This window comes from Scyliorhinus canicula, chromosome 20 (genome assembly GCF_902713615.1).
Source record: "Scyliorhinus canicula chromosome 20, sScyCan1.1, whole genome shotgun sequence".
Classification (NCBI taxonomy): Eukaryota; Metazoa; Chordata; class Chondrichthyes; order Carcharhiniformes; family Scyliorhinidae; genus Scyliorhinus; species Scyliorhinus canicula.
The window spans coordinates 613,164-627,837 of record NC_052165.1 but is presented as its reverse complement, the minus strand read 5'-3'; the positions used below and the strand labels follow the sequence as shown (position 1 = coordinate 627,837).

The following is a 14,674-nucleotide window of genomic DNA, read 5'->3' as shown; positions in this document are numbered from 1 at the left end:
ACACAGCGTGATCTACAAACACACAGACCCACAGTGTGATGTACAAACACACACAGATCCACGCTCAGTATGATGTACAAAGACACACAGACCCATGCAGTGCGATGTACAAACACACACAGACCCACGCAGTGTGATATACAAACACACACAGACCCACACAGTGTGATGTACAAACACACACAGACCCACGCGCAGTGTGATGTACAAACACACACAGACCCACGCGCAGTGTGATATACAGACACACACAGACCCACGCAGTGTGATGACATACAAACACACACAGATCCATGCTCAGTGTGATGTACAAACACAGACCCACAGTGTGATGTACAAACACACAGACCCACACAAATGTGATGTACAAACACACACAGACCCACACAGTGTGATGTACAAACACACACAGACCCACACAGTGTGATGTACAAACACACACAGACCCACACAGTGTGATGTACAAACACACACAGACCCACGCAGTGTGATGTACAAACACACACAGACCCACGCAGTGTGATGTACAAACACACACAGTGTGATGTACAAACACACACAGACCCACGCAGTGTGATGTACAAACACACACAGACCCACACAGTGTCTACCAGATTCTTCAACTCACTGTCTACAACTTTTTACAAGCAACATTAAGTTCTTAACATGTGCCCTCTGTGATGAGTGTAGATTCAGATATATTGTCTGTATTTGTGCAGTAAGGCTTAGTGTCTGTGTGACTGCTGCAGTGGTGTTTAAAAAAGCTCCTGGTCTGCAAGACAGCCAGGCCTTTTGGGAGCCTGAGATGCAATTAAAGCATTGTAAAAGCTTGGGCTAATGGATTTTTGTCTGGATTAAGAGAGTTCCCTGTGCAGTCACTGTAGAGACTGTATTTCAGCTCGGTAAGATGATGTAACTAATGGGAGGAGAGAGAGTACCGGGCATTATAGCAAAGAAGCAGATATTGTTCAGTTGGTTCCTGGAAGTCAAATCATGACAACCGTTTCTGAAGACTTCAGCTGGAGATCCTCAATTGTTCGGACAGGATTCAGGTCTGTCTCTTCAAACAGTCTCAAAGAACATCTCTTCAGCAAGTGTGCCTGGGTCTGCTAACTGTGTTTAAAAGTGTATTGTGATCTGAGATGGGCTTGTTTGAGTGGGAATAAAGATACCAGTTAAGGGCTATTGTGTCATGTATTGATTAGCTTGTTTAAAGGGTAGTTGAAAGCTATTTTCTGGTGTGATGTTAAAGATATTTTAATATTGGGTTAGTAATAGGTTTGTTTTAATAAACCATATCCCTATTTTGTGTGAAATTGCTCCTGGAGCGAGGTCACCTTTCCTCACAGTCTGACAAAATTAAACTAAAATATTGGGGTTTCTGTCTAATATCCGAGCCGCTGTTGGAATCTGGTCTGGGATCGCAATAGCCTCTGGCTGAACACAATATATACTTTTCTAAAAATTTAGAGTACCCAATTCTTTTTTTTTCCCAATTAAAGAGGCAATTTAACGTGGCCAATCCATCTATCTTGCACATCATTTTTGAGTTGTGGGTGTGAGACCCACGCAGACATGGGGAGAATGTGCAAACTCCACACGGACAGTGACCCGGGTCCGGAATCGATATTGGACTTGGTGCTCGGCAACCAACCAGGCCAGGTGTCAGATGTCTCAGTGGGAAAGCATTTTTCGGTGACAGTGACCACAACTCCTTGACCTTTACCATAGTTATGGAGAGGGATATGAACACACAGTATGGGAAGGTATTTAATTGGGAGAGGGGAAATTATACTGCTATTAGACAGGAGCTGAGGAGCATAAAGTGGGAACAATTGTTCTTGGGGAAATGCACAACAGTAATGTGGGGGTTGTTTAAGGAGCACTTGCTGCAGGTGCTGAATTGTTTTGTCCCACTGAGACAAGGAAGGAATGGTAAGGTGAAGGAGCCTTCGATGACAAAAGAAGTGGAGCTTCTAGTCAAGAGGAAGAAGGAAGCACAGTAGCATAGTGGTTAGCACAATTGCTTCCCAGCTCGCGGGTCCCAGGTTCGATTCACGGCTTGGGTCACTGCCTGTGTGGAGTTTGCACGTTCTCCCCGTGTCTGCGTGGGTTTCCTCCGGATGCTATGTTTCCTCCCACAGTCCAAAGATGTGCAGGTTAGGTGGATTGGCCATGATAAATTGCCCTAAGTGTCCAAAATTGCCCTTAGAGTTGGGTGGGGTTACTGGGTTATGGGGATAGGGTGGAGGTGTGGGCTTGGGAAGGGTGCTCTTTCCAAGAGCCGGTGCAGACTCGATGGTCCGAATGGCCTCCCTCTGCACTGTAAATTCTACGAGGAAGCTTACGTAAGGTTGAGGAAGCAAGGATCTGACTCGGCTGTAGAGGGTTACAAGGTAGCCAGGAAGGAACTCAAAAATGGACTTAGTAGAGCTAGAAGGGGGCATGAAAAAGCCCTGGTGGGAAGGATTAGGGAAAACCCCAAGGCGTTCTACACTTATGTGAGAAATAAGAGGATGATCAGAGTGAGAATAGGGCCGATCAGGGATAGTGGAGGGAGCTTGTGCCTAGAGTCTGAGGAGATGTGGGAGGCCCTAAATGAATACTATGCTTCAGTATTCACTAGAGAGAGGGGCCTTGTTGCTCATCACAGTGTGAACCAGGTTAATAGACTCGAACAGGTTGATAAGAAGAAGGATGTGCTGGAAACTTTGAAAAGCATCAGGATAGATAAGTCCCCTGGGCCTGACGGGATATACCCAAGGTTACTACGGGAAGTGAGAGAGGAGATTGCTGCGCCGTTGGCGATGATCTTTGTGTCCTCACTCTCCACTGGAGTAGTACCGGATGATTGGAGGGAGGCGAATGTTGTTGCCCTGTTCATGAAAGGGAATAGGGAAATCCCTGGGAATTACAGACTTTCACTCTTGCGTCTGTGGTGAGCAAAATATTGGAACGGATTCTGAGAGATAGGATTTATGATTATTTAGAAAAACATGGCTTTGTGAGGGGCAGGTCATGACTCATTGAAGGTCGGACAATGGGTGTGGTATATATGGATTTCAGTAAGGTTCCCCATGGTAGGCTCATTTAGAAAGTTAGGGGACATGGGATACAGGGAAATTTGGCTGTCTGGATACTGAATTGGCTGGCCGAAAGAAGACAGCGAGTGGTAGTGGATGGAAAGTATTCCGCCTGGAGGTCGGTGACCAGTGGTGTCCAGCAGGGATCTGTTCTGGGACCTCTGCTCTTTGTGATTTTTATAAATGACTTGGATGAGGAAGTGGAAGGGTGGGTTAGTAAGTTTGCCGATGACACGAAGGTTGGGTGAGTTGTAGATAGTGTTGAGGGTTGTTGCAGGTTACAGCAGGACATTGACAAGATGCAGAGCTGGGCTGAGAAGTGGCAGATGGAGTTCAATCTTGATAAATGTGAAGTGATTCATTTTGGAAGGTGGAATTTGAATGCTGAATACAGGGTTAAAGGCAGGATTCTTGAAAGTGTGGAGGAACAGAGGGATCTTGGGATCCACGTGCATTGATCCCTCAAAGTTGCCACCCGGGTTGATAGGGTTGTTAAGAAGGCGTATGGTGTGTTGGCTTTCATTAACAGGGGGACTGAGTTTTGGAGCCGCGAGGTTTTGCTGCAGCTTTATAAAACTCTAGTTAGACCACACTCGGAATATTGTGTCCAGTTCTGGTCACCTCATTATAGGAAGGATGTGGATGCTTTAGAGAGGGTGCAGAGGAGATTTACCAGGATACTGCCTGGACTGGAGGGCAAATTGTGGATCTGTCTCCCCCTGCAGCAAATCTGCAGAGATTGCCATGCCAAGATAGGGCACAGTCCTAACAGGTGATGCTGACACAGATTCGACCATAATGATGCAAAATAAGCTGTAGGGTTTTAGCATTGCTATGCTGTTCAAATCAGGGTGTTTGTCAACAATCCTGGTTTTGGGAATCTCTTGTCGGTTAATAAATTTTTGGTGGTTATTTTTTTGTACTGGGTGTCTTGTGTCAGTAAAAAAAAGGCACTCAGCTTTGTGACTCCACCTTTTCCCTCTCTTTCTGCCTCACTGACTGCAGATGTCGGTCATAAGTCAGGTGTTCTTTCGGAGGGTCGATGTTAATCACTGCCCCACCATACCGCCTCTCAAGTTATAACCCTGTTACAATGATATCACGTACTTCTCAATGGTTTACACTCTCAACATACTTCAATGTTGTTGGATTTAATTTTTCGATGCAATGCCATATTGTTAATATATTTTAAACAAGCGATGACAAACTCACATGAACAATCCCAGGCAATGCTGCCACATTTCCAATCTGCTTCATGGCTGGTGAGAAGCCACCCACACCTAGAACAAGACAAGGATTAACCTTTTAACTTTTCCTGTAGTTGTAAGCATTAAGATGAGAGTTGAGTGACAAAAGAAAGAAGATACCACATACAGAGATGTACACAACATGCTCCAAACCATCCCTATCAGACAGGACACACATTTTAATTTTCATTTTAACCAAACCTATACTGTTTTGTGACCAAATTGCTGTCACAAAACATAAACAGAACAGAAAAGGTTGTCCAGCGGGTAAATCATTAATATCTTGGTTCAAGATTGAACCATGTAATTTCTTTCGCACATCTGGAGAACAATTCGCAAGTGGGTTAATAATTTTCAGCTGTGTATGAATGCAAAGATGATCAAGCAGGAAAATCTGGATATGATGGGGCAGTGGGACAGCATCTAGATGCCTTTAAGAGCAACATAAATAAATGCAATGTGATGCATGACTGTATTTGTGGAGAAACTCCACATACATCATTCAATATCTACACATCATTCAGAGAGGTGCACTGAGGCAGCTGAAGGTAATATCAGGGATTATAATAATCTTTATTATTGTCACAAGTCGGCTTATATTAACGCTGCAATGAAGTTACTGTGAGAAGCCCCTAGTCGTCACATTCCAGCGCCTGTTCGGGTACAGAGGGAGAATTCAGAATGTCCAATTCACCTAACAGCACATCTTTTGGGACTTGTGGGAGAAAACCGGAGCACCCGGAGAAAACCCACGCAGACACGGGGAGAACGTGCAGACTCCATACAGAGAGTGACCCAAGCCAGGAATCAAACCTGGGACCCTGGCGCTGTGAAGCAACAGTGCTAACCATGTACTACCTATAGATAAGTTGTTGAAGTTACACCACCAGTATTTATTAAATAAAAACAGAAAATACTGGACAATTTCAACAGGTCTGGCAGCATCTGTGGAGAGAGAAGAGGGCTAACGTTGAGTTTGGATGACCCTTTGTCACAGGTCAGTGGTTATGAGCTGTTACGAAGGTGAACCCAGTATAGGTTACACAGTTAGGTCACAGAATGCAAGGCCAGCCCTGGCCCAGCTTGATCTATAATGCGGTGCACAATTCTAGTCACTTCACTTATCAAGGATTAGAAAAACTAATGGGACTAAAGGCTGGCAAGTCCCCTGGACCTGATGACCTGCACACTAGGGTGTTTAAGGAAGTGGCTGTAGGGAAGTGACAGTGGCTGTAAGGAAGTGGCTGTAGAGACAGTGGCTGTAGAGACAGTGGCTGCAGAGACAGTGGCTGCAGAGACAGTGGCTGCAGAGACAGTGGCTGCAGAGACAGTGGCTGCAGGGAAGTGACAGTGGCTGTAAGGAAGTGGCTGTAGGGAAGTGACAGTGGCTGTAGGGAAGTGACAGTGGCTGTAGGGAAGTGACAGTGGCTGTAGGGAAGTGACAGTGGCTGTAGGGAAGTGACAGTGGCTGTAGGGAAGTGGCTGTAGAGACAGTGGCTGTAGGGAAGTGACAGTGGCTGTAAGGAAGTGGCTGTAGAGACAGTGGCTGTAGGGAAGTGACAGTGGCTGTAAGGAAGTGGCTGTAGAGACAGTGGCTGTAGGGAAGTGACAGTGGCTGTAAGGAAGTGGCTGTAGAGACAGTGGCTGCAGAGACAGTGGCTGCAGGGAAGTGACAATGGCTGTAAGGAAGTGGCTGTAAGGAAGCGGCTGTAAGGAAGTGGCTGTAGAGACAGTGGCTGCAGAGACAGTGGCTGCAGAGACAGTGGCTGCAGGGAAGTGACAGTGGCTGTAAGGAAGCGGCTGTAAGGAAGCGGCTGTAGAGACAGTGGCTGCAGAGACAGCGGCTGCAGGGAAGTGACAGTGGCTGTAAGGAAGCGGCTGTAAGGAAGCGGCTGTAAGGAAGTGGCTGTAGAGACAGTGGCTGCAGAGACAGTGGCTGCAGAGACAGTGGCTGCAGAGACAGTGGCTGTAAGGAAGTGGCTGTAGAGACAGTGGCTGTAAGGAAGTGGCTGTAGAGACAGTGGCTGCAGAGACAGTGGCTGTAAGGAAGTGGCTGTAGAGACAGTGGCTGTAGAGACAGTGGCTGTAAGGAAGTGGCTGTAGAGACAGTGGCTGCAGAGACAGTGGCTGCAGAGACAGTGGCTGCAGAGACAGTGGCTGCAGAGACAGTGGCTGCAGAGACAGTGGCTGCAGAGACAGTGGCTGTAGAGACAGTGGCTGCAGAGACAGTGGCTGCAGGGAAGTGACAATGGCTGTAAGGAAGTGGCTGTAGAGACAGTGAATGCAGTGGTTGTAATCTTCCAAAATTCCCTAGTTCTGGAGAAGTCGCAGCAGATTGGAAAGCCGCAAATGTTACACCAATCTTCAAGAGAGGGAGGCAAAGTAGGAAACGACAGGGACCAGAGTCTAAATCTGACACTGAGAAAATGCTACAATCCATTATTAAGAAAGTAGTAGCAGGACATTTAGAAAATCACAATACAATCAGACATAGAGTCAAGGGAAATTATGTTTGACAAATTCATTAGACTTCTTTGAGGATGGGACAAACAGGGTGGATAAAGGGGAAACAATAGATGTATTTGGATTTGCAAAAGGTATTTGATAAGGTGCTGCATTAAAGGTTACTGCACAAAGAGCTCATGGTGTTGGTGTGATATATTAGCACGGTTAGAGATTTGCATAACTAATAAGAATCAATATCAAGTTGGCAAACTAGTGCCACAGAGATTAGTGCTGGATCTCAACTATTTACAATCTACATTAATGTGAATCATAGGGAAAGATAGGAATAAAAAGTACCAAAAAGAAGCAATTACATTACAACTGGAGCTGCCTAAGAAAAGCTTTATTCTCCAACTGAGCAATTTCAACCCTGGTCAACTTAATACAAGATAAGAAACTACGAAAATCTGGATGGAGATTCCAAGAGTCTGATTCTAGGGTTTCCTTTTTAAAGAAATGGAAGTAGGGGCTGGAAAAGCTACTGGATACACACCGTACCATAACATCAAAGAGAATGATGAGGGAGTTCACAGGAAGAACCTAAAATCTCCGTGACACTTATTATTTCTTACGGTTTCAAATTTGTCACCTCCAGCGTTCCATTCTATATGATCAGTCTTTGTGGAAATAAAAACTTCCTATCAGTCCTTTGGCTGCACTTACACATTTCAAGCATGTCCCCATATTGTTTAGTTTGAAGTAAGTTTCTCTACTGATTATTTTATATCCCTCTAAAGCTCACCTATCTATCTGTCATCTGACACATGATTAGTCTGATGGCTTTTCTCTCAAATGCCCCTGAAGGCTAAATGTCACGATGATGGCTCAGTGTGTAGAAATCACAGTGTGACCGGATCACTGCAATGTAGTTTAACAAAACTCCCAATGACTTCTCATTTCTGTTTACTATTCTAATTCCTTTATTAAGTGCAGCCCCACAATGGTCAGTAGTCACAAGACACGTCTACAATTTAGATAACTATGACCAACTACATTTTAAAAAGTCCATCTTGGATAGAGTAGGGTACATCTCAGGAATTGCTCTTCCTGAAATTCCTTTCACTTTGTTGCTACACCCAGTCCAAACAGATTTGACTCACTGTCCATTTGCCATCACAACCTTGGAGAAGGTGGCGAGTCAGTTTCTTGAATACTAGGCCATTTGGATTGGATTGGATTTTGTTTATTGTCACATGTACCGAGGTCCAGTGAAAAGTATTTTTCTGCGACCAGCTCAACAGATCATTAAGCACATGGGAAGAAAAGGGAATAAAAGAAAATATATAATAGGACAACACAAGGTACACAATATAACTACAGAAGCACCGGCATCGGGTGAAGTATAGAGGGTGTAGTGTTAATCAGGTCAGTCCACAAGAGGGTCATTTAGGAGTCTGGTGACAGTGGGGAAGAAGCTGTTTTTGAATCTGTTCGTGCGTGTTCTCAGACTTTTGTATCTCCTGCCCGATGGAAGAAGTTGGAAGAGTGAGTAAGCCGGGTGGGAGGGATCCTTGATTATGCTGCCTGCTTTCCCCCGGCAGTGGGAGGTGTAGATGGAATCAATGGATGGGAGGCAGGTTTGTGTGATGGACTGGGCTGTGTTCACGACTCTCTGAAGTTCCTTGCGGTCCTGGGCCGAGCAGTTGCCATATCAGGCTGTGATGCAGCCCGATAGGATGCTTTCTATGGTGCGTCTGTAAACGTTGGCAAATGTTAATGTGGACATGCCGAATTTCCTTAGTTTCCTGAGAAAGTATAGGCACTGTTTTGCTTTCTTGGTGGTAGCGTTGATGTGGGTGGACCAGGATAGATTTTTGGAAATGTGTACCCCTAGGAATTTGAAGCTGCTAACCATCTCCACCTCGGCCCCATTGATGCTGACAGGGGTGTGTACAGTACTTTGCTTCCTGAAGTCAATGACCAGCTCTTTAGTTTTGCTGGCATTGAGGGACAGATTGTTGTCACTGCATCACTCCACTAGGTTCTGTATCACCCTCCTGTTGTCTGACTCGTCGTTATTCGAGAGTAAACTTCTGGATGGAGTTGGAAGCAAATTTTGCCATGCAGTCATGTACAGGGAGTATGGGAGGGGGCTAGGTACGCAGCCTTGCGGGGCCCTGGTAGTGAAGACTATTGTGGAGGAGGTGTTGTTTCTTCTTACTGATTGTGGTCTGTGGGTCAGAAAGTCGAAGATTCAGTTGCAGAGTGAGGAGCCAAGTCCTAGGTTTTGGAGCTTTGATATGAGTTTGGCTGGGATTATGGTGTTGAAGGAGGAGCGGTAGTCAATAAATAGGAGTCTTGGAATGAGTGTAGGGCCAGGGGAATGGCGTCTGCTGTAGACCGGTTGCGACATTATGTGAATTGCAGTGGATCAAGGCGTTCTGGGAGTATGGAGGTGATGCGCTTCATGACCAACCTCTCGAAGCACTTCATTACGACTGAAGAAGTTTAAATGATGTGTAGTTTAAACACAGCCAGATTGCTGTGAATCTGGAGTTACATGTAGACCTGACCAGATAAGTAGGGCAGGTATTCTTCCCTAAGGACATTAGTCAACTAGATGGAATTTTCTGACAATCTTTGGTAGTCTAGTGGTCACCAATGTTAACATCAGCCTGACATTCCAGCGTTACATAATTAATTAAATTTAGTGCCCAGCTTATGTGGTGGGATTTATACCGCGTCTAGTAACATTGCTGGTGTGATAACGTGCACACAATGCTCGTTTGCGATTCATATTTTTAAAGCACATAAATCTAGCTTGTGTACTCAAATTGCACATCACAACACCTTGCAATCAGTTCTTACCTCCTCCACGACATGAATTTCGTAGCTCCTCGAACATCAATTTCTCCAGGGTATCATTGACATAAAACATCCCTTCCACCTACAATACAGAAATATCAGGTCAGTCTTTAAGAAGTTAGATTGGACAAATTTGGGGCGGCACAGTGGTTAGCACTACTGCCCCATGGGTTGAATCCCGGTCCCGGGACACTGTCCGTGTGGAGATGCACATTCTCCCCCTTTCTGAGTGGGTTTCTGGCCACGCTAAACTGCCCCTTAATTGGAAAAAAATAATTGGGTGCTCCAAATTTATAAAAAAAGAAGAGAAAATAAATAAAGCATCATTTTTTTCAAAATTTCAATCTGCAATAACCTGTGATTATGATGGGAATTCCTGCCAACTCCAATTCTGGAATTCCGCGTTGGAACCGGATCAGTTCCGACAGCTGATTAGACTTGTACACAGAACCAAACTAACAAATGAACAGCTACATCTCAGGTGAAGATGCCACTTTTGCTTATTTATAACACTCTGGCCTCAAACTGAACAGGCTGTAATCTCCAGCAACAGTAAAGTGATCTTCAGTATCGTGCCTGCCAGGTTGATGCAGCTTGCAGATAGTGCAATGTTTGTAAACGTGCATCCATTAAGGTGCGACATTGAACCACAGCTGCAAAAGATCCGATGATATTATTCAAAGCACAGAGCAGTTATCATAGATCGTAGAATTTACAGTGCAGAAGGAGGCCATTCGGCCCATCAAGTCTGCACCGAAAGAGCACCCAACCAAGGTTAACACCTCCACCCTGTCCCCATAACCCAGTAACCCCACCCAACACTAGGGGCAATTTTGGACACAAAGAGCAATTTAGCACGGCCAATCCACCTAACCCGCACATCTTTGGACTGTGGGAGGAAACCAGAGCACCCGGAGGAAACCCACGCACACACGGGGAGGATGTGCAGACTCCGCACAGACAGTGACCCAAACCGGAATCGAACCTGGGACCCTAGTGCTGTGAAGCAGTTGTGCTAACCACTGTGCTACCGTGCTGCCCTATCGTGACGTCTTCCAGGGGGGGGGGGGGGGGGGGGGGGGGAGAGAGATTGCGGGGGGGGGGGGGGGAGAGAGAGATTGCGGGGGGGGGGGGGGGAAGAGATTGCGGGGGGGGGGGGGGGGGGGGGGGGGGGGGGGGGGGGGGGGGGGAGATTGCCGGGGGGGGGGGAGGAGATTGCGGGGAGAGGGGGGGAGATTGCGGGGAGGGGGGGGGGAGATTGCGGGGAGGGGGGGGGGGGGAGATTGCGGGGAGGGGGGGGGGGAGATTGCAGGGAGGGGGGGAGATGCGGGAGGGGGGGGAGATTGCGGGGAGGGGGGGGAGATTGCGGGGAGGGGGGGCGATTGCGTTGGAGGGGGGGGAGATTGCGTGGAGGGGGGGGAGATTGCGGGGAGGGGGGGAGATTGCGGGGTAGGGGGGGGAGATTGCGGGGAGGGGGGGGAGATTGCGGGGAGGGGGGGAGAGTGGGGGAGGGGGAGATGGGGGAGGGGAGATTGGGGGAGGGGGAGATTGGGGGGAGTGGGGGGGGATTGGCGGGGAGTGTGGGGGGGATTGGGGGAGTGGGGGGGGATTGGGGGATGTGGGGGGGGATTGGGGGAGTGGGGGAGGGGTGGGGGAGGGGGGGGGGGATTGGGGGAGTGTGGGGGGGCTTGGGGGGAGTTTGGGGGGGGTTTGGGGGGGAGTGTGGGGGGATTGGGGGCGTGGGGCGGGTATATTGGGGGGAGTGTGGGGGGGGAGTTTGGGGGGAGTTTGGGGGGGAGATTGGGGGGAGTTTGGGAGGGAGATTGGGGGAGTTTGGGGGGGGAGATTGGAGGATTGGGGAGCATGTGGGGAGGAGATTGGGGGAGTGTGGGGAGGGAGATTGGGGGGAGTGTGGGGGGGGAGATTGGGGGGGAGTGTGGGGGGGGGGAGATTGGGGGGGGTGTGGGGGGGGATTGGGGGGGAGTGTGGGGGGGGGTTGGGGGGAGTGTGGGGGGGGAGATTGGGGGGAGTGTGGGGGGTGGAGATTGGGGGGAGTGTGGGGGGTGGGGAGATGGGGGGAGTGTGGGGGGGGAGATTGGGGGGAGTGTGGGGGGGCGATTGGGGCGTGTGGGGGGGGGAGATTGGGAGATTGGGGGGAGTGTGGGGGGGAGATTGGGGGGCGTGTGGGGGGGGAGATTGGGGGGAGTGGGGGGAGATTGGGGGGAGTGGGGGGGAGATTGGGGGGAGTGGGGGGGGGAGATTGGGGGGAGTGGGGGGGGGGAGAGAGATTGGGGGGAGTGGGGGGGGAGATTGGGGGGAGTGTGGGGGGGGGAGATTGGGGGAGTGTGGGGGGGGGAGATGGGGGGAGTGGGGGGGGGGGAGATTGGGGGGGGAGATTGGGGGGAGTGTGGGGGGGGGGAGATTGGGGGGAGTGTGGGGGGGAGATTGGGGGGAGTGTGGGGGGGGGGAGATTGGGGGGAGTGTGGGGAGGGAGATTGGGGGGAGTGTTGGGGGGGGAGATTGGGGGGAGTGTGGGGGGGATTGGGGGGAGGATTGGGGGAGTGTGGGGGGGGAGATTGGGGGGAGTGTGGGGGGGGAGATTGGGGGGAGGTGTGGGGGGGGAGATTGGGGGGAGTGTGGGGGGGGAGATTGGGGGGGAGTGTGGGGGGGAGATTGGGGGAGAGTGTGGGGGGGGAGATTGGGGGGGAGTGTGGGGGGGGGAGATTGGGGGGGAGTGTGGGGGGGGGAGATTGGGGGGAGTGTGGGGGGGAGATTGGGGGGAGTGTGGGGGGGGAGATTGGGGGGAGTTTGGGGGGGCGTTTGGGAGGAGTGTGGGGGGGAGTTTGGGGGGGGGAGTGTGGGGGGGGAGATTGGGGGGGAGTGTGGGGGGGACATTGGGGGGGAGTGTGGGGGGGGGAGATTGGGGGGGAGTGTGGGGGGGGGAGATTGGGGGGAGTGTGGGGGGGAGATTGGGGGGAGTGTGGGGGGGGAGATTGGGGGGGGGAGTGTGGGGGGGGAGATTGGGGGGAGTGTGGGGGGGGGGAGATTGGGGGGAGTGTGGGGGGGAGATTGGGGGGAGTGGGGGAGAGATTGGGGGGAGTGTGGGGGGGGGGGAGTGTGGGGGGGAGTGGGGGGGAGATTGGGGGGAGTGGGGAGGGGGAGATTGGGGGGAGGGGGGATGTGTGGGGGGGGGGATGGGGGAGATGCCGCCCCGCCCCGCCCCGCCCCGGGTGCCCCACCTGCATGTTGGGGACGAAGCCGGTTTTGATTCTCCAGCAGTTGGTGCGGATTTTCTCCAGGAATCCCAGTTCCTCATTGTAGCTGCGACTCATGGCTGCTCAGGCCTCACTTCCCACACTGCACCGCGCGGGCCTCACTTCCCACACTGCACCGCGAGAGGCCTCACCTCCCACACTGCACCGCGCGGGCCTCACCTCCCACACTGCACCGCGCGGGCCTCACTTCCCACACTGCACCGCGCGGGCCTCACCTCCCACACTGCACCGCGCGGGCCTCACCTCCCACACTGCACCGCGCGGGCCTCACTTCCCACACTGCACCGCGCGGGCCTCACTTCCCACATTGCGCCGCGCGGGCCTCACTTCCCACACTGCACCGCGCGGGCCTCGCCTCCCACACTGCACCGCGCGGGGATCCTCCCAACACTGCACCGCGCGGGCCTCACCTCCCACACTGCACCGCGCGGGCCTCACTTCCCACACTGCACCGCGCGGGCCTCGCCTCCCACACTGCACCGCGCGGGGCCCTCACTTCCCACACTGCACCGCGCGGGGATCCTCCCACACTCCACCGCGCGGGGGCAACCGAGGCGCACTCTTCACACTGACCCTCACAGAGACCCTCACAGAGACCCCAAACACTGACCCTCACAGAGACCCTCACAGAGACCCAAACACTGACCCTCACACAGACCCACACACTGACCCTCACACTGACCCTCACACAGACCCACACAGAGACACTCGCACTGACCCTCACACAGACCCACACACTGACCTGACGGAGACCCTCACACTGACCCTCTGATAGCATTGTGGATAGCACAATCGATTCACAGCTCCAGGGTCCCAGGTTCGATTCCCGGCTGGGTCACTGTCTGTGCGGAGGCTGCACGTCCTCCCCGTGTGCGCGTGGGTTTCCTCCGGGTGCTCCGGTTTCCTCCCACAGTCCAAAGATGTGCAGGTTAGGTGGATTGGCCATGATAAATTGCCCTTAGTGTCCAAAATTGCCCTTAGTGTTGGGTGGGGTTACTGGGTTATTGGGATAGGGTGGAGGTGTTGACCTTGGGTAGGGTGCTCTTTCCAAGAGCCGGTGCAGACTCGATGGGCCGAACGGCCTCCTTCTGCACTGTAAAGTCTATGATTGCAAACAAAGGATGAAATACTCTTCCGGGTCACATTCCCCATCATAACCCCCAACACTGATTTTAATTAAATTAATTTGAGCAATGGCCGGTTTCCTTCAATGTGTCTGCACCAGCCCCCCTACCCCCCTCCCCCTCTGTCCGGGTGAGACTTATAATAATAATCTTTATTATTGTCACAAGTAGGTTTACATTAACATTGCAATGAAGTTACTGTGAAAAACCCCCTAGTCGCCACATTTCGGCCCCTGTTCGGGTACACAGGGAGAATTCAGAATGTCCAATTTACCTAACAGCACGTATTTCGAGACTTGGCAGAAACCTACACAGACACGGGGAGAATGTGCGGGACTCTGGAGCTGGGAAGCAATGGTGCTAACCACTGTGTCGCCCATGTGCCCAACGTGCAGGTATCTGGGGAATGGCCCAAAATTAGAATGGTTGTTTGGAGAGCCGGCACAGTCAGGATTGGCCGAATAGCTTCCTTTTTGCACTGTACTAATTCTGTCAACATTTGGACTGTTCTGCTCATCAAGCTGAAACATTCTCTCCATAGCCGCTGCCTCAACTGCTCCGCATCTCCAGATTTTTTGTTTACCAGCTTGTATTTCAGCTTTCCAGCACCTGCGGAATTTTGCTTTTGCCCCATA

At 50.9% G+C, this 14,674-nt stretch overlaps 1 protein-coding gene across 1 annotated transcript in view; it reads right to left on the bottom strand.

Annotated features, from left to right (window-relative positions):
• rtcb (RNA 2',3'-cyclic phosphate and 5'-OH ligase) overlaps positions 1–13,068 on the bottom strand; it is a 33,475-nt gene extending 20,407 nt beyond the window's left edge. The window contains exons 1-3 of the mRNA XM_038780639.1: positions 12,880–13,068; positions 9,644–9,722; positions 4,296–4,363 (exon numbers count right to left, since the gene is read on the bottom strand). Coding sequence (XP_038636567.1) covers positions 4,296–4,363; positions 9,644–9,722; positions 12,880–12,972 — 240 coding nt within the window. The 5' untranslated portion in view covers positions 12,973–13,068. The remainder of the gene's footprint in view (positions 1–4,295; positions 4,364–9,643; positions 9,723–12,879) is intronic.
• Between the last annotated feature and the right edge of the window lie 1,606 nt (positions 13,069–14,674).